General features: G+C 43.7%; 1 protein-coding gene across 1 annotated transcript in view; it reads left to right on the plus strand.

Moving 5' to 3' along the window:
- The window catches only part of GPC3 (glypican 3), a 3,092,951-nt gene that overhangs the window by 1,946,159 nt on the left and 1,119,374 nt on the right, over positions 1–27,418 (plus strand). Inside the window, exon 5 of the mRNA XM_086918698.1 lies at positions 24,367–24,492. Coding sequence (XP_086774824.1) covers positions 24,367–24,492 — 126 coding nt within the window. The remainder of the gene's footprint in view (positions 1–24,366; positions 24,493–27,418) is intronic.

The following is a 27,418-nucleotide window of genomic DNA, read 5'->3' on the forward strand; positions in this document are numbered from 1 at the left end:
TATGATCAAGGAGGCTGAATATTGACAGTGAGGTCACTGATGGCGAAGGATGATCTGCACCCTCGGTGATAGAAAATTTGATTTTGGCAAAAAGGGTTAAGCTCTAGATCATGGATAGAGGCATGGATCCGGCCCTCCAGGAACGGTTTGGAGACCCCTGCTCTAGATAGTCAGTGGCCCCAATCCCTCTATGCTCATGAATTGGGGAGAGAATTATTCAAAAGGTGGCTGGAAAGCTAAGAGCTTTCCTCGTATGAGCAACCACCATCGAAAATGCCCCGGACCTACCTGTCCGTCGGTACCCCTCGGTCCTCTAGGTTATGTCTTGCATGATGCAACAAAGTATGACTATGCCGTGCTTCCGATTCACAGTCACGGGGTAATTGGGGCAATGGCAGGGTCTTGGCGCTGTAGGCCATCTAATGGTTTCTCTCTGCTGCTGCCGTATGGTAATGCTGTGTCCGGTCCCCGGTGTGAGGAGGAGGGAGACAGTCCCAGTGTGCTGTCCCTGTGTCAATGGGGAACTGAAAGAGGAATCCAGACCTATGCAGAATGAGCCCAGGACCCGCCATGGGCCAATAGCCAGGCCTGGAGATGCAACCACGCTAGAGCCTTTAGTAGATTGAGGCCCACCTCGCGTTCTTTACCCACCGAGGAGAGTGGATGTACGTGTAGCGTCTTGGATGGCAAAGGGGGCCGGCGCGGATCAGTTTGGGAGCTATGCCGGATCAGGGTTGTGCCCCAACGGCAGCCTGCGCGTGTCTTTGGGCAGTGGGGCGGCTCCTATCTGTCAGAGTCAAAGGATACACTGGTGCGGCCCCCTCAGGAACAGAAGCTCTTACCCCAAATCCTCCCCAGGGGTAACTCAGGGACAACCTAGAATTTGCTGTCCACAGAATCAACCCCGTGGGGGAAAGGGGAAGTGGAAGACAAACAAAGAGAGACACGCTTCGGACACTGGCTCCAACTTGGTCTGGTCTGGTCTGCGCTGTAAGGCAAAATTCTTATTAGTTTTCTGACACACTAAGCAATGTAATATCTTATTATCTATTCTTTTCTGACCCTAAGAATTTCTTACCAGTGTATAATCAAAAGCTAGCTCCTCCCTATGTATGTTTGTCTGATATAAAGTACATCTGATTCACTGGAAAAAACAGGCTGAAACCTTATTGGAAACTGTGTAAAGGAACAGCAACGAAGTCTCCTCCAAAGGTTGTAAATAATCAATCAGTCTCTAAATTTTCCTTGTAGAAAGCTGAGGAACAACAGTCAAAAGGCCAAATGCATTGCTCTGAAGTCTTTGCTGAAATTAAACCCACTGCGCTCTGAGGACAAGTCTCTAAGGCTCAAGGATCCTCTTTACCTCAGAACTCTACGTGGTTCGAAGATTTCATCACCTCGGTCATTGCCTCGAGACTTGTGTACATAGAACAATACTCTTACTTGAAGTTCGAGGTCTTCTCTTCACTGAAGACACTCCGAGGACACTGCTCCACATATATCAGATGAACGCTCTCAACTGGCGTCTTCAACTCTCAGTCAAACGAATTCTCTGAGGAGAGAAAGTCAATTACAAGACACTCGCTGTACGAGCTAAAAGTCACTGCCTACTTCACTTTAAGCTGGGAAACAGGAAGAAGAAAACAAATCTCTGAATGACGCTTCTTTTCTTCACAGAAATGACAGCGAGTGCTGAAAGCTCCTGTCAGGCGATGAAAGCCGGTTGAAGTGCGCAGAGCGAGGCTCACGCATGCGCATTGCCGACAATGCTCGCCACTGCTCCAATAAACTAGACTGCTACATGGTGTCTTAATCGATGGGACCGGACACTGCCTTTCCAACATGGCGGAGTACTGCAGCACCTAAGCAGACACCGCAAAGACGTTTTCCAACATGGGCTTCTTTTTGCCAGTATCTTTTTGTGAGGGACGTGGATCCTGACAGTACCTCCCACCAGGAATGCTCCTTCCCGTTTGGGTTTAGAAGGATTGGCCTTGTAAAACTCCTGAAGAAGTCTTGGAGCATGAACGTTTTCAGAAGGCTCCCACGATCTTTCCTCCGGGCCAAAATTCTACCAGTCAATCAGATAGTACAGTGTACCTCTCTTAACTTTGGAATCTAAGACTTTGTGTACCTCAAACTCTTCATGCGTGTCTACCTGAATGGGTTTTGGTGCTAGACGAACTCTCAGCTTTGGTGGACTCTTTTTTAACAGGGACACATGAAAAGTTGGGTGGACCTTGAGGTAAGAAGGCAATTGAATTTTAACTGTAACTGGATTTTACATCTTTTCCACTTTGAATGGGCCTAAGAATCGGGGTTGAAATTTTCGATTAATTTTTAACCGCAAATTCTTTGTGGATAACCACACTCTATCTCCTGCCTGAAAGACTGGATTTTCTCTTCTCTTTTTATCTGCATGTTTTTTGTAAGATTCTTTTGCCTTTTCTAAATTTCTTTTGACTTGAATGAGGGATTTCTGCATTTCGCTAACCTTCCTTTCCACTGCAGGAACTGGGCTTTCCTCTTTTTCCACAATGAAAGTGGGATGCCTACCATAGTTTACAAAAAAGGGTGAATAACCAGTGGAAGAGTGAACAGCATTATTATAAGCAAACTCTGCTGCCCACACCAAATCAGACCAATCCAATTTCTGATCCAAAAGGTATAAACGCAGGTACTGCTCAAGCTCCTGGTTCACTCTTTCCGTCTAGCCATCCGTTTCTGGATGGTAACTGGTGGAGAAACGAGTGTCAATTCCCAATTTTGCCGAGAAGGCTTTCCAAAAGTGTGAAACAAACGGAGTCCCCCTGTCCGAAACCAATACTTTTGGAATTCCATGAAGGCCCACTACGTGTTGGACAAAAATCTGAGCTAGAAGAGGCGCATCTGGAGTTTTCTTTAAGGGGATAAAGTGTGCCATTTTAGAAAAGACATCTATAAATACCAATACTGTGGTAAACCCATGACTTGAGGGTAGCTCTACAATCAGATCCATGGACACAGTATGTCAAGGATGAGGCGGAATTCGTAATGGTCTCAATTTACCCTGAGGAGACCTTCTCTCAGACTTCCCCCTCAGACACGTTTCACAAGTGGTCACAAATTGTCGTACCTGAGATCTCATGCCTGGCCACCAAAAATTCCTTTCCACCAACTCTGTGGTTTTACGAATTTCTTTATGTCCAGCTAACAAACTGTCATGACAGGATTCCATGGCCTTTTCTTGAAGCTCTGAAGTTGGGAGAAACATACGATTATTCTGATAAGGAACTCCACTCTTAATTTCTCGACCCTCCGCCTGATTGGACCAATCCTTCATTTCTTGATCTGTCATGGATTTCTGTAGCTGGACAACCATTTCCGACGAATCCACAGCCAACACAATTTTTTCTTCTGGGATGATGTTCTGAGGTTCTTTCTCTGCGTCTGGAGATCCAGACTCTATCCGAGACAAAGCATCTGCTTTTGCGTTATTTTTCCCTGGTCGAAAGGTAATTATGAAATCAAAATCAGCAAAAAATAAGGACCAACGTAACTGCCGGGCAGTGAGGGTTCGAGCAGATTTTAAAAACTGTAGGTTTCTGTGGTCAGTAAAGACTGTTATCTTGTGCCTGGCTCCCATTAAATAATGACGCCACTCCTCAAAGGCATTCTTAACTGCTAGCAGCTCTTTATCTGCAATAGAATAGTTACACTCTGGAGGACTTAATTTTCTTGAATAATAAGCCACTGGATGCAGCTGTCCAGAAGTTGGATGCCGTTGTGACAAAATTCCTCCTATAGCTCCATCTGAAGCATCTGCTTCCACAAAAAAGGGGTCCTCCATTCGTGGATGCAACAGAATAGGTGATTTTGTGAAAGAATCTTTAAGGAACTGAAAGGCGTTTTCAGCTTCAGTGTTCCAAATGAATTTGACTCCCTTCTTCAGCAAACGAGTTATCGAAATCACCTTTTGAGAGAAATCTGAAATAAATCTTCGATAAAAATTTGAAAATCCCAAAAAACTCTGAACTTCCTTGACTGACTTCGGGGAGGGCCACTCCTGTACTGCCTTAACTTTGGTGGTATCCATACTCACTCCATCAGGGCATAGTACAAACCCCAAAAACTCTACCCGAGTAACATGAAAAGCACATTTCTCCAGTTTCACATAGAGGTGATTCTCTAGTAGTTTCGTTAAAATCGCTCTCACATGAGGGATGTGCTCTTCCTCACTATTCGAGAAAATGAGTATGTCATCTATGTAGACGACTGCAACTCTGTCCAAAAATTCTCCTAGGACATCATTTACAAAATGTTGGAAGGCAGCGGGAGCGTTACAGAGTCCATAGGGCATTACACAATACTCAAATAACCCATACCGTGTTCTGAACGCTGTTTTCCATTCATCACCAGAGGCCACTCGAATTAAATGATATGCCCCTCTGATATAGAACTTCGTATAGATCTTGGCATCTTTAACTTGATCGAGCAACACTGAAATCAACGGGAGAGGATAGCGATTCTTCACTGTCACTTGGTTAACCGCTCTATAGTCTATGCAAGCCCGAAGATCCCCATCTCGTTTTGGAATGAAAAACAGAGGAGATGACACCGGAGACTGTGATGGGCGTATGAATCCATTTGCCAGATGCTTATCCAGATATTCTTTTAGATACCGATTTTCTTTTTCAGGGAGAGCATATATTCGACTACAGGGTAGAATAGCTCCAGGCTCAATTTCAATCTTACAATCGTATGGGCGATGAGGAGGTAATTGATCTGCACCTCTTTTGTCAAAAACCAACGCCAAATCCTGATATTGCTCAGGAATTTCCTTAACTTCCAAGGCAGAGATTTGAGTGGTGTGACCAGAGGCTAAAATCTTTGCTGGAGTTGACTCTTCCTTAATTTCTCGAACACCGAAGCAATTTTCTCTGCAATACGAGGAGTTCATCTCGATGGTTCTCTTACTCCAATCTATTCGCGGGTTGTGTTCAGTTAGCCAAGGCAAACCAAGAATCAATTGAAACTGGGGTGCATCTATTAAATTGAACGTCATCCATTCCGAGTGCCCATTCAACCCAGTTAGCAATACCATCTCCGTTTCATGAGTAATTGGACCTGATGACAAGTTGGTGCCATCCACTGCTCGAACTGCCTCGGGTACAAGTTTTTGGACTGGTCGAATTCCGTTTTGTCTGGCATATTTTAGGTCACAAAAGTTCCCTGTGGCTCCTGAATCAATCATCACTGAAACTTCATGTAACTCATGATTACGAAATTTGACTATAAAAACAGCTATCAAATGAGGAGCCCAGACTGCAAGGTATTCATAATATGTTGTCTGTCTGGAGTCGTCTTTGAAAACGCTTCCACCCGTGCGACTCTATCTACGGGCGAAGCCGATCTTTTACTGACAAGGAGGTCTTAGGTCTCTTTGAACACTCCTTAACAAAATGTCCAGCACCCCCGCAATATAAACATAGTTGGGAACTTCTTCTTCTCTCTTTTTCCTCTTTAGAAAGAGGTCCCCGCACAGAGCCTATTTGCATGGGTTCTTCCGAGGAGGCTGCTTCAGAACTTTTCGAAGATTCACCTTTCACCCTATCAAATCGTGGAGGTATCAAGCGAAAATCTTTCTTCTTTTCATTCCGACGCTCACTAAGCCGATGATCCAATTGCAACACCAGATCTATTAGTTCTGAAATTTCTGTGGGTCTTTGAGGAATTTGAGCCAAGGCATCTTTAAGATCATCTCGAAGGCCTTTGTAAAAGATCGCAGCTCTTTTTGCTTCTGGCCAATTAGTTTCCACCACTAACTTATTGAAACTTGCCAAGTACCCAACCAAATTTTATTTCCTTGTTTAAGATCCAACAACTGTAGCCTGTGATGCTGATCTTCGATCAAATATTCTCTCAAATTTTAACTTAAAGTTGGCATAATTGGTTAGAACAGGATCCTTCCTGGTGACCAAGGACATGGACCATGCAGCCGCATCTCCCATCAAGTACGACAAAATGAAGGCCACTCTAGCTTGGTCATATGTAAAAATGACCGGGCGACACAGGAAGTGTAACGAACACTGTGTCAAGATAATTTGCGCCTTTATAGGGTCCCCACCATATCTCTCAGGAGAGGCTAACGGAATTACAGGGGAGATGGAATGAATCACCTGGGTGGAGATACCCGCTGAGGATGAAGGTTGGGATGTAGGAATATTACTTTTAAATAATGACCCAGACGCTTCTAAATCGTCTAACCTTTGCCGAGTTTGGGTGGACTCCTGCCTAGACCTCCTAACCTCTTCCCTCAGGGCTTTATTTTCTTCTAAGGTATTATTCAGCTGTTCCTGCATACTACTCAAAACAGCAGTTAAAGCTTTTAGGTCAATGTTCTCCACCATTTTCTGCTCAGGAGGGGGCCTAATTCCTCAATAAAGAGGTAGGCACTTCAATCTGTCAGAGTCAAAGGATACACTGGTGCGGCCCCCTCAGGAACAGAAGCTCTTACCCCAAATCCTCCCCAGGAGTAACTCAGGGACAACCTAGAATTCGCTGTCCACAGAATCAACCCCGGGGGGGGAAAGGGGAAGTGGAAGACAAACAAAGAGAGACACGCTTCGGACACTGGCTCCAACCTGGTCTGGTCTGGTCTGCGCTGTAAGGCAAAATTCTTATTAGTTTTCTGACACACTAAGCAATGTAATATCTTATTATCTATTCTTTTCTGACCCTAAGAATTTCTTACCAGTGTCTAATCAGAAGCTAGCTCCTCCCTATGTATGTTTGTCTGATATAAAGTACATCTGATTCACTGGAAAAAACAGGCTAAAACCTTATTGGAAACTGTGTAAAAGAACAGCAACGAAGTCTCCTCCAAAGGTTGTAAATAATCATTCAGTCTCTGAATTTTCCTTGTAGAAAGCTGAGGAACAACAGTCAAAAGGCCAAATGCATTGCTCTGAAGTCTTTGCTGAAATTAAACCCACTGCACTCTGAGGACAAGTCTCTAAGGCTCAAGGATCCTCTTTACTTCAGAACTCTACGTGGTTCGAAGATTTCATCACCTCGGTCATTGCCTCGAGACTTGTGTACATAGAACAATACTCTTACTTGAAGTTCGAGGTCTTCTCTTCACTGAAGACACTCCGAGGACACTGCTCCACATATATCAGATGAACGCTCTCAACTGGCATCTTCAACTCTCAGTCAAACAAATTCTCTGAGGAGAGAAAGTCAATTACAAGACGCTCGCTGTACGAGCCAAAAGTCACTGCCTACTTCACTTTAAGCTGGGAAACAGGAAGAAGAAAACAAATCTCTGAATGACGCTTCTTTTCTTCACAGAAATGACAGCAAGCGCTGAAAGCTCCTGTCAGGCGAAGAAAGCCGGTTGAAGTGCGCAGAGCGAGGCTCGCGCATGCGCATTGCCGACAATGCTCGCCACTGCTCCAATAAACTAGACTGCTACATGGTGTCTTAATCGATGGGACCGGACACTGCCTTTCCAACATGGCGGAGTACTGCAGCACCTCAGCAGACACAGCAAAGACGTTTTCCAACATGGGCTTCTTTTTGCCAGTATCTTTTTGTGAGGGACGTGGGTCCTGACACTATCACTCACCCGGGCCCCGGATATTGGCTACCTCGGCTCGTCCTCACTCTGAATCCGGCATCCAGGCTGCAGTAGTCCCAGCCGAGGGCAGCTCAAAGCAGACTGGGGGTCCAGTGGAGCACCACAGCTCCGGCCTCAAGCTCACCTGCGACCACTGTCGTGGCGGGCCTCTGAGGCAGGCTGGGCAGCCTCACGCTCCGGCAGGGTTCGGCGTCCGCTCAGTGACACGGAGCTGGGACTTGCCACCCTCAGCAAAGTTTCCGCCTTGTCGGGTGTCACTGTCTACAGGGAAACATTGCGGGGGAATGGATGACAGGAAATGTGTATATTTTTTAGGTGAAGGGCATCAGGCGCAAGAACTTCAATGCCGTGCAGCCTTCTTGGTCGCCGGCTTGGCCATGCACCCCTAGGTCCCCTTATCTCTAGTGCCTCCAGGGCTGACTGGAGCAATGGCACAGGTGGTAATAGTGGCAGTTCCACAACAATATGGCACAGTCTTTGCTGCCCCACAAGGGGCTACCTGGGATACTTCTTTGACGTTGAGCTGCCTTATGTGCAAGCCCCTTCACCCTGTGTGTCACTGGGTACTTCTGTGCCACGGGCACCTCCCTCTGACTCTAGTAGTTAATCAAGTTCTTCATTAGATGGTGAGCCAGCTTCACCCTCAGACTGTGCAGAGGATGAAACACTTAAATAAGTAATACATTTAGGCTACAATGCAAGAATTGACTGGTATATGTAAGAAAATTGTTGCTTTAGCAATCCTTTGACAAGCGCATGCCAAATATAACATCAGCACATGAACTGCATTACATTTCTTCCGAGACCCACTCCTGCAGTTGATATAAACTATAATATATTTAAATGGTTACACATATAAATACATAATGACTATTAAAAATTGTAACTTGCTTTGTTTGTTAGTCTTTCACACACAGAATAAAATATGGGCCATATATAGAGTTCGGTGGACAGGGACTCTGTCAAAAAACATGGCATATATTCTATGCACAGTATAACAAGGATGGTTTGTTCTGAACCTTCATGTGACGCACAACTTCCAATTTCTGGAATGCGGGGAAGGTAGCCAAGCACTGGGTTTGAACTGTTGGTTTTATCAGTAATCTTCAGCCTGCTGCTGGATGGGGTCTCTGTATTTCTTGGCCCTGAATAAATATGCTTTGTACCAAATCATCAGCTCACCTTCTTGTGGGACCTACTTCCACAGAGTGCCATCAAGTAAAATGCACTTGTAATTTTGTAGCTGTGATGTCTGCCATGTTTGTGATGGACTACCCTGTCCACCAAACTACAAAAAAATGTCCTATGTATATTTAGTCTGAAATGTAGTTCAAATATTTATTTTTAAATTCTGCATTGTTTTTTGGGATAATATGACAATGGATAATTGTTTATAGGTTAGCGAATGGAATACTCCATCACAAATGTAACAGATGTTCCTTATTACCTTTGTATTATTGCCTCTGGCACGTGTAATGCAGTGGATATTTTGACAGGAGTATTCTGTCCTCCAAAATCGAAATAATATCCAATGTATTTTTTTGGCACATGGCATAACACACATATTGATGTTTTTTAATATTGTCTTGATGCACAGATACATTGCCCATGGGTAATTTTACAAAGCATATCATGCAGTTACATGTGTGCAAAAAAGTAGAAATCTATGAGTCTTATTTAGCGCTTGTTGGGTGGCCTACTGCCCTGTCATATGGGCAGAGGGCATTAACTCTGCCACCCTGGCTGAAGATTGCCCACCAGATTAAGAGGCCCCTGCCTGCCTGGCAAGTGCCTGACTGCTGTGGATAGAGTTGCCCCCCATGGTGTTTCCTTTCTCCACAGTTATGATTTACAAGCATATTCCATATGTAACGTCAAAATTCAATAGGGTGACCCAATATTCCCAAGGAACTGGGTTTATTCAATAACAGAAAAACAATGTTCCTTAGGCAAATTATTTCAACTTAACTTCTCGGTTAAAGAATTGTCACGGTAGTGAGCATCAATTATGTTTTTTCAAGAGAACATACAAATAGTATATCATTTGTTTTTATTCAATCATATTCATCTTAAATCATAAGAATATGTATGTACATCATATTTCAATCCACCTTCGGCAACACTGAACGGTAATTTTGTATATATAATTTGTGCAAAATTATTGAATATATGGAAGATATGTAAATACTGTCCATATTCTTTACAAAAGTGTCTTATAGTACTGTATATTTTGAAAAAACTAAGCAAACAGTACACCACTGTGTGTGAAAGACTAAAAAAGGTAAAAGGGAAAGGCCCAGACATGCAGGGAGATTATCTTACTATGCATAGTGAATAATAATGATTTCCTGGCCACCAGTGCCTTGCACTAGCAGGGAAAATGTGTGATGCTGTCCTCTTCTATATAGTGCAGATTAATAATTGATTTGGCATGACAGGAGGATCTCCATTTTCAGCAAAGCCGGGTCATGTGGCTCAGTGTTAATTAATGTGTCTATTGTAGTGTCTTGTGCTCGACCTTCTGGTCGCAGGTTCAAATCTCAGCGAGTCCACTCATCCTTCTGAGGTCGATAAAATGGGTACCATTGAGTTGGGTAACAATAAACATCCGCTATTCAGCTCTAAGTTCCCCTTCTGGGTGAACGTGTGCTTTACAAATACACGTTATTTTATGGCATTCCTCCTGCTCCACCTAACAAAATATAAGACCTATGAGTTCATCGATAACGTTATGTAATGGCTAACTATCAATATATGTTATCAATTAATATCGGCCAATGAAATGTACTGCATTAAAGGCTACGACAATATGGACTTTATTCATACTTTTTTTAGAATTTGGCAGATGGGGGACTCTGTCAAAATGTGTTAGCAGTCCTGTCTGCCTTATTATAAGTCTATCATACACTTTTAGTACGGTGGACCATACTGTTAGGCTATAATGCATTTGTAATAAGGCGGTGGTACATTTGTCACTTTTATGATCGAACCAAACTCTAAATAAGACACTTTGAAATATAATTCTTGAGATTCCAGCACAATAATCAATACCAGAAGCTTGTTTTAAAAACAAAAACTTTGTATCAACAATAAAGAAAAACCCTCACTTTTGTTATTTCATCAAGCACAAATATCTTATTTTTCTAATGTCAAATTATATTATGTTTGAGACTCATCCCTTTGCTGCTGTGTTTTGGCCTAACGATGCTCCACCATATCTGGATGCTCCATCTATAGTATGTGATGCATACTGGTGGTCATTCAGTAGTGCACGTACTTCTTTATCGGCTGAATTTACCTGCCCAGCTAATGTTATGTTATTAACCAACTCTCCAGGTACAAGCCCTTCCAGCACTTCATGAAGTAGACACTGCAATGCGGATACACCCCTTGGGCACAAGCACGTTTGGCTATGATCCTGTAGATCTTATATTTAGCATGAGTGCTGATCAAAGCTGTTGCACATCACTTGAAGAATCTATAATGTGAAATATTTAAAAGAATGGTTAATCAAACCTAATATTTGACATATCAGGAAGCCAAACTACACTTGTTTAATATTATCATAAAAGGGTGTTGTAGAGTTTTGGTGGATAGCTCGCTGTCCCACCAGAGTGGCGAAGGTCATGGTCGCCCACCATGTTTAGAGAGTTCAGCTCTAAACAATAATGTCCCTGACACCCTAGGATGCTTTCTGTTAATGTTCGTGGCCACCAGTAACAATGTCAGAAGATCTGCCCTACATAGAGTGCAAGGTGCAAGGTGCTTAGATCAATAACACCGTCTCTCTGGGGCTGTAGGTCAAGGTTTCCACCTGGGGCTGTAGGTCCAAGGTTCCACCCACAGAAATGTTATGGTTTTGCCAACTCTAAATAAAGCAAACAAGAGAAAATTACATGTTTGCAGACAGAGTACACGTCCACGTTTGTGGTGGGGTATCTTGTCTGTAGGATTACATTCTTATTGTGGTTATCTGTCAAAAGTAGCTTGATGTCTTGTCCTCTCTATTAGACGTACCATATTTATTCAAAATAATTAATGCTGATAGAGTAGTGTACTTCAGTGTTATGGAGAGCCATGTCAAGAAATGCTTTCCATTAAACACTCTTTAACCCGTTAATCCCTGAGCCTTGTGGCAGGGATGAACTGCACCTCCCTTTTCTCAATGGGAGCTTGTGTTACAGCCGGTTTACAGCCATAACACGAGTTCAGATTGAGAAAAGTTGAATGCGACCAAACAGTGTTCGTCGCATTATAATAGGCCGGTCGGGGACCACCAACTGGGTGTCATCGAAATATCCCGATATATATCTTATGAGTTATTTTCACCAAGTTCCCAATACGATGTCTCAAAAAAGTGCGACAGAGGCTGTGAAGGATATATTGTTGTTCAAAATGAAAATCAAAACATTATTAACCCGTTGCGTGCTGACGTTAGCCGTCGCAAGCACTACCTTCGTAGTGCTGCGCACGTCCAACGGCTGACGCGGCCACGCCCGCGCAAGGAAACGCCCGCACCACGGCAGAATTACCGCCTCTGTCTCACTTTTTTGAGACATCCGCATTGGGAACTTGGTGAAAATAACTCATAAGATATATGGGATTATTTCGATGACACCCAGTTGGCGGTCCCGACCGGCCTATTATAATGCGACAAACTCTGTTTGGTCGCATTCAACTTTTCTCAATGTGAACTCGTGTTATGGCCGTAAACCGGCTGTAACACAAGCTCCCATTGAGAAAAGGGAGGTGCAGTTCATCCTTGCACCTGTGGCATGCACCTCAAGGTGCATGCCACAAGGTGCAGGGATTAACGGGGGGAGTCATAGGAACTCCCTCTTTCCGACATGTTGGACAGGTGGGCATTGAAACCATGTCGCAAACCGAGATCGTAATCTTAAGGGAGGAAAGACCCGCCCTTGAGATGACTTGCTGGCTTCCGACTGGCAGACATGCTTTCCAAGCCCATCGGAAGCCTGTGGGAGTGACCGGACGGTTTACTTCCGAGCACCTCCAACATATTGAGGCAGTCTGAAAGTAAACCGATCTGCCCATTACGATGCGGATCAGAGCCATTACGGGATGCATTGTGATCGGCCCCATAATGTTTTCCAATGTTTTTTTTTATCTTTAAAAATAAATATTTTGTTAAACCTGGGGAATCCTGGTTCTTCTAAACAGGAAAAACATTTATTTTATAATATACCCTAGTGTTTGCGCAATCTGATATTACTATAGTCAGTGCCTTAAAGCCATTACATGTACTACACTTCTGCATACTGACATAAATGTTCCTCTTAAGGATTTTGTTCAACTGCTCCTCCTGCCTTCTTGCCACACCATTCAGGTGTTGCTATATTTCATTTACATTTTCAGATGCACCCTGCATCTCCCTCCCAATAGTAGGTCGTGTCTCGCCAGCTTCAGAAAGACCCTGTGACCCTTCACTTGTGGCTGCATGTTTCCCTTGTCTTGCTGAAACGTATGTTGTAGCTTGCCTTGTTGTAAAATGAGGCATAAAAGGGTGGTCATAGTGCAGTTGGTTGGGGTCACAGCACAGTGGGATGACATTGGCCAATTGGTGGTCGTTTCAGTTGAAGACAGGACACTACTGGATAAATTAGTATTGATGGTACCAGTGAGAGTGGTTGGGCAGCCCATGCAAACCTTATGGTCTTGGTGTTTCATCTTGACTGTCTGATGTGAAAGTGGGGCTACTACTCTCACAGAAAGCATGTGATGTTCCTTCTTCAGACAGTGTGGAGAGTGGTGTGGAATCGGTACCCTGTTGCATGTCACAGAAGAATGTATTGTAGGATAAGTATTGTCACATTACTTCCTTATTGTAAATCACATAGCTTTTTCACATGTACAAATGTTATTAGATTAATTCTAACAATGTTTTATGTCTAATACTTGAACTATTAAGCTATATTTTATAATGTGTTTACTAAGTAATTTTCAGCTGTTAGAAATGATCTAGACCCTTATAATGACAATGGCGACAGGGATCTCAATTTTGAATTTGAATGATGACTTGTGTACCGTATGGTGTTGTTACATGTTACATGGCTCTCCCTAAAACATGGTAACATAGGCTCATTGACAATTGGCATATTATTTACTTATAAGTCACTAGTAAAGTGCACTACATCTGCATGTAAATTAAATATTACTAGTGGGCCTGTAGCACTGATTGTCACACCCACTTAAGTAGCCCACTAACCATGTCTCAGGCCTGCCATTGCAGAGCCTGTGTGTGCAGTTTAAACTGTCATTTTGTCCCGGCAAAACAAACCTTTTGCCTTCCTTTTTAATACCTATAAGCTACCCCTTGTGTAGACCCTGGACAGCTCAGAGTGCCAGGTGAAATGTATTTAAAAAGAAGGACATGAACTTTTAAGTTTTACATGTCCTAGTAGTGAAAAACTCTTTAATTAATTTTCACTATTGCAAGGCCTATATCTCCTATAGAATAACATTGGGATTACCTTATTACCTTCTATAGGTGTAATTTCCAAATGGGAAGATATGACAGTTTCAAATTTGAAGTCTCTGGAATCCTAATTTAAAACTCTAACTTATTGTGAAGTTGGATTTTAAATTACAATTCTGAAAATGCCACTTTTAGAAAGTGGACATTTTCTTGCTTAAGCTATTTGGTGCCTGAAGTCTGTCTCTGATCACATGACAGGGTGTAGTTGGCAGTTGGACTTTGTGTATTTCTCCTAAAGAACCACACACAATGGGAGCTTAGGTTTGTCTCACTGGACCATCTCTGGGAGGTTGGGAGGTAGGAGCTGGGCACAGCATCACTTACATCTGAATAGGATATGTCATATCCACCCTCAAAGATTTGTATATCCCTCTTTAGGGAGTCTAGAATCAGGGCAGGTAGGCAAGACATCTGTGCACTTCAGAGGCATGTCTTTGAAGTCTCCCCCACTTCAAAGGCACCACTGTGTATAAAGACTCGACCTAAGACACCACCTTTTCAGTACACTTTTGGACCTGTGGATACTTTGCCTGCAAGAAAGACTTATGCGTTCCTGAAGGACTGTCACTCTGCTGGCCTTCTCTCTGCAAGGCTCCTGATTTGCTGTGCTGATCTGCTACCTGCAGCCCTCTCACCTTGTTGAGAAGGACTGGACTTCTCATCTCTTGACCTCAGAAACAAGAGTGACCCCATGGGTCAGTTGGCTGACCTCCAGATCTGAAGCCTCAGGGACATAACTGGCTTCCAACCCCTGTACCTGGACTCTGTCATCTGTGAGCTGTAATGTTCTGTGTGTCGGGCCCTTGGCCTGCATGCCTACTAGAACAACAGACACTGATAGTTACTGGTTAGTAATGGCCATGAGCATGTGCACTTTGCCCCTTTTATTGTCAGGGTCACCTGACTGGTGACGCCTGTGGTGGGTGGGTGTAAAGGGTGTATTACATCATAGGCGGAACACTAGAATGTGTCCAGCTAGACATTACATCTCCCCCCACCTTTAATGAAATGAAAGACTAAAGTCCAACCTAGAAGAAAAATAACCAAACAACGGATGGTACTAAATCAGTTCCTTCAGGCCATCGGCCAGGCATCACTGGAGCCTTGGACTGCCTGATCATGATGTATTTGTTGGCCTTGGCAACGTGCTTTAGACCGGGCTGATCTCACAGTGTCAAAGTCCATGTATGAAGGTCCAGCATCAGTGCATTGAGAGCTGCATTGAGGTCCACTCTGGAAGATCTCTGTATGTGAAGCCTTTGCCCGGAGACTGCGTGGTTTAAGGTCTTCCTTGCTTATGACTGCGGAGCTACTTCCGATTTGTCTCTCCCACTGGAGCTTTCTGTAGAGTCTTCCGACTGGGCTGCCATGGGACCGTGTGGACCTTGTGTGTGCTCTACTTCAGTATGCTGCACGTTGACAATGGCACATAGACGGGTCCTGGGTGGCTTGCCTCGTGGAACTCCGGTGATTGTCTTCAGTTGGTAGCGGCAGTCTGATTTTGTGGAGCGAGGAGGAATGGAGGGACTTCATAGTTTGCCTTTATCTTGCTGAGGTTTTCTGTCACCCGTGGCATCTGCGTTGAGATGCTGGGATCTCATCTGACTTGAACTGCTGAAGCTTGGGACTGAGCAGTCGCGCGGGAGAATGTTGGATAGATACTGGCTTCGCGCTGGTTGCGGCTTGCATTTGGTTCTTTTCCGTGTGCTGTCTTCTGGGACGTTGGTCCGTCGGGCGGCTGTCTGTTGTCTCAGATGTGCTCACACTGTGGTTATACGAGCTCTCTGCCCTGTTCCTGTTCTCTTGCACGCCTGTGATGGTTGTTTGCCTTGTGGCACTGTTCCTTCTCCCTTCATAGAGTGGCATCATGCCACTATCTTCTCCTCCACTCAATCAAGATCTCACTTGGAGATGGCATCCTACCACATGTCTCATGCTGACATTACATGGACATTTCACTGGACGCGTCATCGTCCATACGGTCTCACCTTCCTGAACTTTTGTTGGCACCCTCTCTCTGAGAAGGTCTTGTTTTTCTGCCATCTTCGGGGTCTTCTGCAGTTCTGCCCTCTTCGGGGTCTTCTGCAGTTCTGCCCTCTCTGGGGTCTTCTGCAATTCTGCCCTCTTTGGGGTCTTCGTCAATTCTGCTCTCTTCGGAGTCTTCTGCAATTCTGCCCTCTTCGGGGTCTTCTGCAGTTCTGCCCCCTTCGGGGTCTTCTGCAGTTCTGCCCTCTCTGGGGTCTTCTGCAATTCTGCCCTCTTCGGGGTCTTCTTCAATTCCTGACATCCAAATGCGTTGCTCCTGATGTCATCACTCCTGCAGCGACCACCCCTGGCCAGTAAGCATTGCCGCACTTATGGAGTCTGCCACCTCCTCGTATGCAAATGTACAGTTTGTCCACCTGGCCTTACTATGTCATAGCTTTCCCAAGAACTGCTGTGCTTCCTCTCTGGTCACCTTCACCTTCTTCTTTCCCAGCACGTTTGGGGCTGCGCCAGCAACCTCTGTGCTGCATTATTTTCCTGACACACCATGCTTCCCAGCTCACTAACCCATCTCATTTAGTGCAGTCCTTGCTGTACACTCTGGGGCAGATTTACAAGCCCCTTGCACCTCTTTTGCGCCGCCGTTGCGTCACTTTTGTGACGCAGCAGTTGCGCAAAAGATGCGCCATGGTGCGGGGTATTAACAACGTGACGCAGCGTGATGGAGAAGTGTGGCTCAATGGTTAGAGCGGCAGACCCTGATGCAGAGGTATGGCCGGGACCAGGGTTCAATTCCCGACGCGGCAGGGTCTTGGGCTCAATTGTCCACGGACTTGATAATTCTCGACTTGGTGCCTACTCTAATCATGGGTCCCCACTCTGCAACTCTGGGCAATAGCTTGCTTAATCTCCACAACAGCCCTAAAGTGCTGGGATGCCTGATTTCACCTTGGGGATGCCCAGTAGGGAGCATCTCACAGGGAAAGCCAGGACGGGTTCCACAGCGGTATACAGCGTCAAGATGCCTGTCAGGTGATAGTGCGCTTTACAAGTATACATACGTTTACATTTACATTTACACACACATCTGGGAGATGCGTCACGTTGTAAAGCCCTGCGCAGGGGGGGTGGGGCATTCCTGCGCAGGACCGCCTCCTAAAAGTGGCTGTGTGAAATCTACAAGATTTCACTCAGTCACTTTTAGGCCAATGCTGCGTCAAAACCCTGCTCCTGCTTGAAGCAGGTGTAAGGCTTGAGGCAGCATTGAAAGAATAGGTCCCACCAGAGCATTGCTGGAGCTGCACTCCAGCAATGCGCCGCTTTTACGGCACAGATGCGTGACGCATCTGTGCCGATTTGGCCCCATGGTGCGCCGCATTGTAAATGGGGCACATCCTGGGTGGCGGAGCTGAGGCGCACAATTACTGGCGGATCCCTGCTAATTTGCAGGGATGCGCCAGTAATTGTAAATCTGCCCCAAAGTCTTTTATTCAGTGGGCGTAATGCTGCAACTTGCCCACTAGATGGCAGCTGCTGCTCTCCTCTGAAAGCACCGTCAGCTTTCTACATGCTACGATCTTTAATCTGTCTCTCCCTCTCTCATGCTGCGCCAGCACTTTGTTTATTTATTACGCGCCCTGGCACCTTCCTACTATTTTACCCATTGTCATGGGAGGGTGCCAGAGCTGGGATTGACCCCCTTGTCCTCCGATGACTCTCAGCAGGCCTGGCTCCACGGCCGATATCCTGCAGACCTTCCAACAAATCTATATTGGAACCAAGCTTCGTGCTTGCTCGGAAGAGTCTCTGTTTAGCCGCCTTCTTCCTGCTGGCGACGCATACACGCTGCTGGAGGCTCTCTCATCGGCCAGCCTCACCTCCCGCTTGCCCGGTATGTTTATCTTTATAGTTCTGTAAGGGCGAAACCACACAGGCTTCCAGCTTTGTTATCTTGGCGGGCCGTCTTTCTTGTCCATCTACGGCCTCGCTTCACAGCCTTGTCTTTGATTTATTTTCCTATGGCCACTTGTAAGCAGGGTCCTTGCAACCTCACGGACCACTCGCTCACCTTCCGCCCTACTTCTCCTTAGGCGTCTCTCCCCTCGTGACAACTTGCGGCAGCGGCCCGCATCTACACAGTCTGGCCTCCCTAGCACTTCATCTCTGCCGCCTCGGGGATCACTTCATGCTGGCCATCTCCTCAGCGTGCTCTTTCATGCGAGGTGGGCTCCCATCGCCTCAGAGTCGGGGTGGGCTCCTGACCTTCTCACCTTCACCCTGGGGCTCTTCATACGCCCCGTGGGTTTTTACGTCGGTGCAGGGTAGGCTCCCTCACATCTTCACACCTGGGGCTACTCACAATGCCCCACACGCCATCAGGCGCTTCTCTAGCCTGCTACAGAGGGTGCCCTCGCCATGGGCATCACTCTCCCCCTCACCACCTTAAAAAAAAGACAAAAAGTGGCTGAATACGCGGGATTATCCTGCTCGTCATCAATGTAATGTTCTGTGTGCTGGGCCCTTGGCCTGCATGCCTACTAGATTGACAGACACTGATAGTTCCTGGTTAGTAATGGCCACCAGCACGTGCACTCGGCCCCTTTTATTGTCAGAGTCACCTGACTGGTGACACCTGTTGTGGGTGGGTGTAAAGGGTGTATTACATCACAGGCGGAACACTAGAATGTGTCCAGCTAGACATTACATGAGCCTACTCTGAGAAGTGGTGCCACCCCAGTCCTGGACCCTTGGAAGTTGGCCTAAGGTGCTAGCAAACGTAAACGTAACTGACCCATCTTCTCTTCTGAGCAGCGCCCCACGAGCAGACCCAATGCATTTCTGCTGCTGCCTGGATTGGACCTGTTGCAAAAGACTTGCATCGCTGCCATCTCTTGCATCTTGGGACCGAAGCATCGCCTTTGGAATCATTGCTGCATGGTGCTTTTCTGGAGCAAGCTCCGTGCACCCCTTTTTGACAGCAACCTTGACAACAAGGACGAAACTCCGCATCGCAGCTTCACTGCTTATTGGATTAGACACATGGCCTCTGCTGCCCCTCAGAGTCTCGACACCGTACTTTGCATCACAAGCCTCGTCAACAAGATCCTCGATGTTGACGCATCCGGACCTCACACCGCAGCCCCTCCGCATCTTCCAACCAATGCATTGCCTCCGCAGCTCGATGCATCTTCGATGCGGATTCACGCAATGCACTGCAACCAGGATTTAAGGTACTCTGCTCTGTTCAGCAGGCCAAACTGGAACCCTGTAGCTGACCCATGCTCCTTCATGGTAGGCCTGAACTTGTGACTTTGTCCCAACGCTACCAGATATCCCAAAAAGTGCTTTTTTTGCTTCTTTGCTTTTTGTGCGGTTTGTCACTGTTTTACTGTTTGAAGTGTTGCATAAATAATTTACACATGACCTCTAAGTTTAGCCTGATTACTCTGTGCCAAGCTACCAGAGGGTGAGCATAGCTTAGTTTAGGCCTTGCCTGCCTCTTACCCTGACTTGGGTTGTGATTCCTGCTTGACCCAGACTCATACCCCAGTCAACCAGTAACCCAGTTTCTAACACATATATATACCTTCCTGACAGAGATGACAGTGGTTTCATATGAGGCGCTGCCATGACACAGCAGTTTTTGTGTGTAGCCACCATGCTCAAGGTGGGCATTCATTACCTTTTTTCATCAACCAAAGCAAAGAAATAGGTTATTTTAGAATTTTGCAAATAATGCAGTTATAAATGACAGACACCCTTGCAGTATACTCACAGCATGTGTGGTTCATTTTTTATAATAATCAGGTTTATGTCTAACAGTATTTCCATACAAGCCACAAACATGTTAAATATAATTTGAAAACATATGCACTCAGTATGTAGGACTTTGGGATGTTCATTGCCTAAAGGCCAAATGGCTTGTTCAAACGTAAAAATCGGAGGGAATAAGGGGGAGTCTGACTTCGACAAGGGATCCTTTCAGCTAAATTGGGAGGGTTGGTTGTCCGTGTCTTTGCTTCCTACTATAGGCCATCCCAGCTGCGCTACATGTGGAAATGGTAAATAGTGGATAAGGAGAAACAATGGTGCCACCCTAGCCATATGCTGACTGGGAGATGGGGCACCCCCATGGGATAAAAACTGGGCTAGTGCAGCGACTGAAACTGCGGTGCTTGGAGAAGTAAATGTTTAAAAACAGTTGACGGGTTACCCCTCCTTGAGCTGGGTGACCTTCTCCACAAGGGTAATATCAAATCAAATTAAAAATGACTCACGCCAAGGTGAATCCCAGGGGCTTTGTTACATGCATTTACAGCATTGGGTACTGAAGGCAGAGCTGACAGTAGTAAGTACTCAGTAAACAACTGTTTTCAATAAATAAACAATGCCTACAATACACTAATATATATGGCATTAGAGTGACTAACTCCAGGGCATCCTGGACACCATCCTTATTTAGACCTTAGCACTCATGGTACTCTGTCTCAAACATGGCATACTATTTTGGCCATTATTAGGCCAACTTGTTGAATAGACAAAGTGGTATGCATCTTTTAAAGAGAGGAAATGACAGGCATATTTAGACCTTTATCTAAACCTATATATTGTGAATTCATTGAGTAAAAACCACTGTGATTATGTAGCATGAGTAATGCTGCTCAGCCTCACGAAAGACTCATGGCAAAATCTAGTTTGCATGAACCTTGAGTAAACACAACCTTGTTTCTCTTCATGTGTGATTTCCTTTATAAGAGTGGAGATGTTTAGCACTTCAATCTTGACTAATTGCGTATTTTTGGAGCTGGTGCCTTCCCTTGACATGGCGCTTGGTCCTAACCTTAGCGCTGGAGGTACAGTGGCTGAGGTGTGTGGTTATAGAACTTTGCAGTCCCAAGATCAGTATTATAGCTGGCAGCTTGATGACTCTTGGCATTACAGCGGATTGTGGCATGACCCATAGGGACAGTTTGCATGGGTGTTGTTGTGAGGAGCACCCTTATTTGTTTAGTTCTTGTCAGATTTGCCTCTGTGTGCTATTTCTTGCTTATCCTCCAACTAGTGAGCATTTGATTCTAATGTTGGACTTTGTGGCTCCTATACCATCTGCCCTGCTGGGCACTTATTGTCACGGATGATCACTAAGTGTTGTTAAATGAATCTTTTTAAACATTTATTTCTGATTTGCTTGTTGATTGAGCGACTGTTTGTATGTGTGGTGCGCTATCTAACTGCTCTGTACATGTATGGTATTGGAATTGCAGCTGTCATGACACCATGTGCCTTTTTGCCATGTGCAAAGGGGATTTACATGGATGGGAGTACACTTTGTGCCATTCCAGAGGTGCGGGAGAGAGATAATCTTTGTGTTATTGGATTTGTGCACAGTGTTCATGTGTGGTTTCCAACTAGATGTCATTATGGTGGTGTTGGAGTGCTCATGTGTGGTGGGCAATCTGGCCAACTCAAAGTACACCAGGTTTTGAACTTGAATTCCTACTTGGCAAGTAGTGGCATCACATGACCACCTCAAAGAAAAAGGCATCAGGGTTGCCCATGCATGCCTGAACTGCTGTAATCAAATACTGTAGCCGGCACATTACAAAGTAAATCCTTTCGACATAGTGAATTTGAAAAACATTTTCAAAAGCCCACTTTTAACAATAGCTAAGGCACCTGTAGGTCACACCTTGGAGTTCACAAAACCTGTGTTTGCAATGTGTAAAACTGTTGACATATCTCATTAGTAATTGATTACAAAAAGTATTACGGCTGCATACGGCTGAAGTAGCTTTTCCATATTGCCATGGCCTGTTTTGAGAATAAAAGTGATGTTTTCGCAAGTTGACTTTCTGAAGGATTGGAGTGAGACATCATTGAGATATTCACCAAAAATCATATTTATTGGTGAACATAGATGTTTAATATATATACCCCAATGATGGCTGCAATAACATTTATGGAGCTGTGCCTGAAGCTCAGGCAGTCTGTAAATTTGTTCTATCAGGATTCGCCTCTTGTAGAGGCAGAGGCACAATGTGTCAATAATAGAAGAGAAAAATATAACCTAGTGGGCAGGACTTCCTGATTTCTCCCACTCACAGCATTTTGTCTCAAAGATTCAGGCTCCTGCAAGACCTTGGAAACCAGCCCCCAACCTTAAGACTGGCGAAACCAAAGTTCTCTACCTTGATCTGAAAAGTAAACAAGTCCACATTTTTACCTTGCCACTAGAAATAGGTGGCAAGGTGATTCAAGCAAGTTTCAAGTTGGTACTGATCTGAACCTTTGTATCCAAAATTGAAAAAAAAATGGGACACTGAATTGATAATATCTGGATTCCTGGGGCTTTTATTGACCATGGTTACCAGTCTTGTCATGCAGGAGAATTTTGACCTCAATTTAGAGATCAAGTTCAAATGCCATCTTATTGACTGGGGTGATGTGCTAGGCTACAGGGGCCTGATTCACAAAACTAACTTAAGACAAAATCCTAAACTTACTAACCTTTTGGTATTCACAGAAAGCACTTACTCATTTTGGTATTCACTGAAGGCACATACTCATTTCGGTATTCACAGAAGGCACTTACTCATTTCAGTATTCACAGAAGTCATTTAGGAGTCCTAAAGTTAAGACTCCTAACTTTACTACTTCTAAACTGAGAAAAATCCTAACTTTAATACTTTTGGTATTCACAGAAGGCATTTAGGAGTCCAAAAGTTAGGACTCCTAACTTTAGGACTTCTAAATGCCTTCTATGAATATCAAAAGTCTTAAAGTTAGTATTTATTCTGTTTAGGAGTAGCATAGTAGAGTTAGGACTCCTAACTTTACTACTCCTTAACTGAGAAAAATGTTAACTTTAAGACTTTCATTATTCACAGAAGGTAGTTTGGAGTCCTAAAGTTAGGACTCCTAACTTTAGGACTCCTAGATGCCTTTTGTGAATACCAAAAGTCTTAAAGTTAGGATTTTTTTCAGTTTAGGAGTAGTTTAGTTAGGAGTCTTAACTTTAGGACTCCTAAATGCCTTCTGTGAATACCGAAAGTATTAAAGTTAGGATTTTTCCCAGTTTAGGAGTAGTAAAGTTAGGACTCCTAACTTTAGGACTCCTAATATGCCTTCTGTGAATACCGAAAGTCTTAAAGTTAGGATTTGTTTCAGTTTAGGAGTAGTTTAGTTAGGAGTCTTAACTTTAGGACTTCTAAATGCCTTCTGTGAATACCAATAGTCTTAAAGTTAGTTTTTTTCTCAATTTAGGAGTAGTAAAGTTAGGACTCCTAACTTTAGGACTCCTAATATGCCTTCTGTGAATACCGAAAGTCTTAAAGTTAGGACTTTTTCAGTTTAGGAGTAGTTTAGTTAGGAGTCTTAACTTTAGGACTTCTAAATGCCTTCTGTGAATACCAATAGTCTTAAAGTTAGGTTTTTTCTCAGTTTAGGAGTAGTAAAGTTAGGACTCCTAACTTTAGGAATCCTAAATGCTTTCTGTGAATACCGAAGGTCTTAAAGTTAGGATTTTTCTCAGTTTAGGAGTAGTAATGTTAGGACTCCTAACTTTAGGACTCCTAAATGACTTCCGTGAATACCAAAATGAGTAAGTGCCTTCTGTGAATACCGAAATGAGTAGGTACCTTCTGTGAATACCAAAATGGTAGTAAGTTTATGATTTTGTCTTAAGTTAGTTCTGTGACTCTGGCCCTATTTGACTTGTGTTTCAACTAAAAAGGTGCTTATCTCTAAGTTACTAGCACCAGTAGACTGTTATTGCTATGTCAAGACACCTGTGTTCTTTTTGACATTTTCTTCAAAAACTCATATTTCATCATCTTATCATCCAGTCTTATCATTTTTATCATGTTCCACTTATTACATTTTTCTTGCTTCCCTAAATTGGTTTCGGAATTTCACAATTTGGCTTCTTGACTTTAATGTTGTTTGTTCATGTTAAAAATACTTGCATTTCTTTGAGCACAGTCTGTCACTTTTGTGCCATTGCTACTGGGGCAAAGTCAGCATTTCTCAGTAAAACTATTTTCACCCATCAAGGCATGTGATTACTAACATTGTGATCATTTATACCACGCTACCACCCTGACCCAATATTACACACACACACACACACACACACACACATGTAATACACTCAAAGTATAATGACCTTTAAATTGTGCAATATAATAGGGATTCTTGTGATTGTGGACAGCAGACCTGGTTGCATGTACATACTTAACATTAGGATTTTTGCCTTTGATTCTAGGGAATTTATTCTAAAACTGAAATCCCACAGCAACTTTTACAGTAGCCTACCTACAAAGATTTGCAGGCACACCTCAGTAGTTTGGAATGACACATACTGTTGGAATGGTCAAGGAACAGTTGAAAGGTAAGCATTTCCAAGTTGATATAAACGTTATGTCAAAGTAAACATCATGGATCAGGAAATATACATGTATGTGAAAGCATGAAGATTTTGAACCCAGTTTCATTGTTAATCCTGAATCAGCAGTTGCTTAATGGAACTGTAGATTCAGAAAACATAATGTTTGTAACCTTTTACAACAAAGTTACTCGCATTTCTTCTAATTTTATGCAACATCACATACTTGCTCCCAAACCAAACATTAATCATGTGGCATGCTCAGGCATGTGATGGATGCACAAGCAGGTAGATCCCTCAACTATACAGAGAGGAGCCTCCTTTGGCACCTGACCTTCCCTACAAAAGATGTGAGTACAGTAGTGCAGGGGAAAGTGTAACACTCGCAGGAGACAAATATGTCTCATCTGTGCATGGTTGTGCTCTGCACACTAGTGCTCATGCAGGAAAGCTGTGTTGAACATAATTTGATTTCTACCCTTTTATCATAGGTGAAAATTAAGTATTTTTCCAACTGTTAGGATTTGTTTAAAGGATGATGGTAATACTGCATAAAAAGGGTTAAAACCTGAATAATTACACTTGAGCTGAACCGATGAGTTTACATTAACATTGGAGATTTGAATGTGCAACTTATTGTATAATGTATGCTGCTTAATTCTTGATGTTTTGTCTAAACTCTTCCAAATTTATTTAAGATTTGTTTTTATAAGAAGAGTATTAAGTAGATTTAAGGTTTGGATTTTAAACTTTCACATTGTTACTTGAATCATTTAATACCTTTTAGGAAATTTCAAAAATATTTATTAGGTTGGGTAATGGATTTTTATCATGTGGATGTTGCAGTTATTCTTGTAATGCTCTAAACCATTTTTACAAGTTTTATAATATTTCAAACTTTTATAATGTTTTTTGTAAGCTCGAATATTTTGTTAGGACATTCCAGATTATCCTTAGCATTTTTTTAAAGTGGATACGGACAAAAATATGTTTTTTTCAAGATTTATCAAAAAGTTTGATTTGGTGATTTAGCATGATGTCCAATTATTTCACTGAAAGCACTGAATTCGATGAACATTTTTTTATTTATAAATTGACAATTCTGAATGAGTTATACACCTTTTTTAATCAGAAAGAGTTACAAATTTGCAAGTTCTGCAGATGCTGCGTAACCTCATGCCTCAAATTGATTAGAGGCACCAATGGAATTACATTAGTTGGGTTTCTCTCTCATATAACTTTTCAAAAATGTACATGAAAAGTACATTTAGTGAGGCACTGATTCAATAAGGATACAAAAATATCACAAATAATTCTTAGCGAAAATGTAAATTAGTTCCATCTAGAGTAATTCTCACCTGGTCCAGTTATTGAACATATCCAATTTTAAAAACTTGTTTAGATGAATTTGATCTTATTCACTAAGAACTGGGCAAAATTGTGCAATATAGGTTCTTTTGGACTGGATTGCCAATCATGGTCGGCAGGTTACAAAAATCTGATCACACACATTTTTTTCATGAAGCTTTTTATTGAAGCATAAGCATACATTTACTGCTTTGTCACTGCCCAGCCAGTGACAATAAAGCATCAACTTTAGTCAAACGTATACAAAATGTCAGCGGTAAAGAGGTAGAATATTTCCATACATATTGCCGGACATGTAGTACAAAGCCTTTTTATACTCGAACTAAGCATGAGCGAATTTTGCGGATCTCGCGTTCGCGAATTTTGCGGATTTGCGGATTCGCAATCCGCAAAATCCGCGAATTCCCGCGAATTTGCGGATTTTTTTTTTTTTTGTGTTCGCCCGTGTTTCTGCCAGTTCGCGAGGGTTTTTACAATTTCGCAATTTGCGAACTTACCTGTCGGGTCGCAAGTTTTGCGAACTTGTTGTTTCTACGTGTCCAGCCTGTTTGGGACACTCTTCTTCATCACTGCCACTCTCTGTCACCACTGCCACTCTCTGACTACTCATGCCACCCTCTGGCCCACCCATGCCACCCTCTGTTTCATCACTACACCCTCTGGTTGTCCAGTGTACATTATTTTCGGCAAAGCAAAGCACACCTTCCCTGCCTCAAGTGACCTGAATTAATTTGGGGCTGATTAATGTGTCACAGAATATTTTTTTAGCTGGCACCTGCTTCCTTAGTGCGCCCTGATTAGTGATCTTTTGCACTTGCTAAGTGCTTTCATTGTTGCAAAATTAGTTACAACACCTGCCCTGCCCCAACTGACAATAATGAATTAGGGGCTGATTAATGGATTTTAACTTCCAGCCTGGCTCCTGCTTGTCTCCCTTAGCTGTAATTCAGGACCTTTGTGGCATATGTGTAACTATTCTGAGGTTCAGAGCAGGGTCACATAATAGTTTCAACTGGCAACTGAACTCTGGAGGGGCCCCTCAGGAAGCCCTACAGGAAATGGCTACTAATGATGTGCCTGAACTTTTGAACCTGGTAAGTAGTTACTTTCAGTTTTGCCAAGATCGTATTTCTGCAATTTCGCACTTATTCGCGGGGCGCGAACTCACGCTAACAGTGCGAGCAGCGCGAGCAAAATCCGCTGCTCGCGGATTTGCGGATTTTGCGGGAAATTCGCAAATCTCGCGGATTGCGGATTTCCCGAAAATCCGCAAAATCCGCGAGCGGAACGGATTTTCCGCCCACACCTAACTCGAACAAACCCTTCTCTCCCACTTCGGAACCCAATCTGCCTAAAGGAGGAGCCCACCCCCAAGCATCCCATATCACAACAAACTTCCGAAGTAACAATAAGTTTCTGCCTACCCAGTTATTCATTACACACAGTCAATCTTCATGCAGAAGAAGAAAAGCAGACCTTCTTTCACCTAATCGAACAAACCCAGCGCCCTCCACTGTGAGGAAAGTGGAGTATGCGGCAGCCACCACTCAACATACTATAAACA

This window comes from Lissotriton vulgaris, chromosome 4_1 (assembly GCF_964263255.1).
Source record: "Lissotriton vulgaris chromosome 4_1, aLisVul1.2, whole genome shotgun sequence".
NCBI classification, from domain to species: Eukaryota; Metazoa; Chordata; class Amphibia; order Caudata; family Salamandridae; genus Lissotriton; species Lissotriton vulgaris.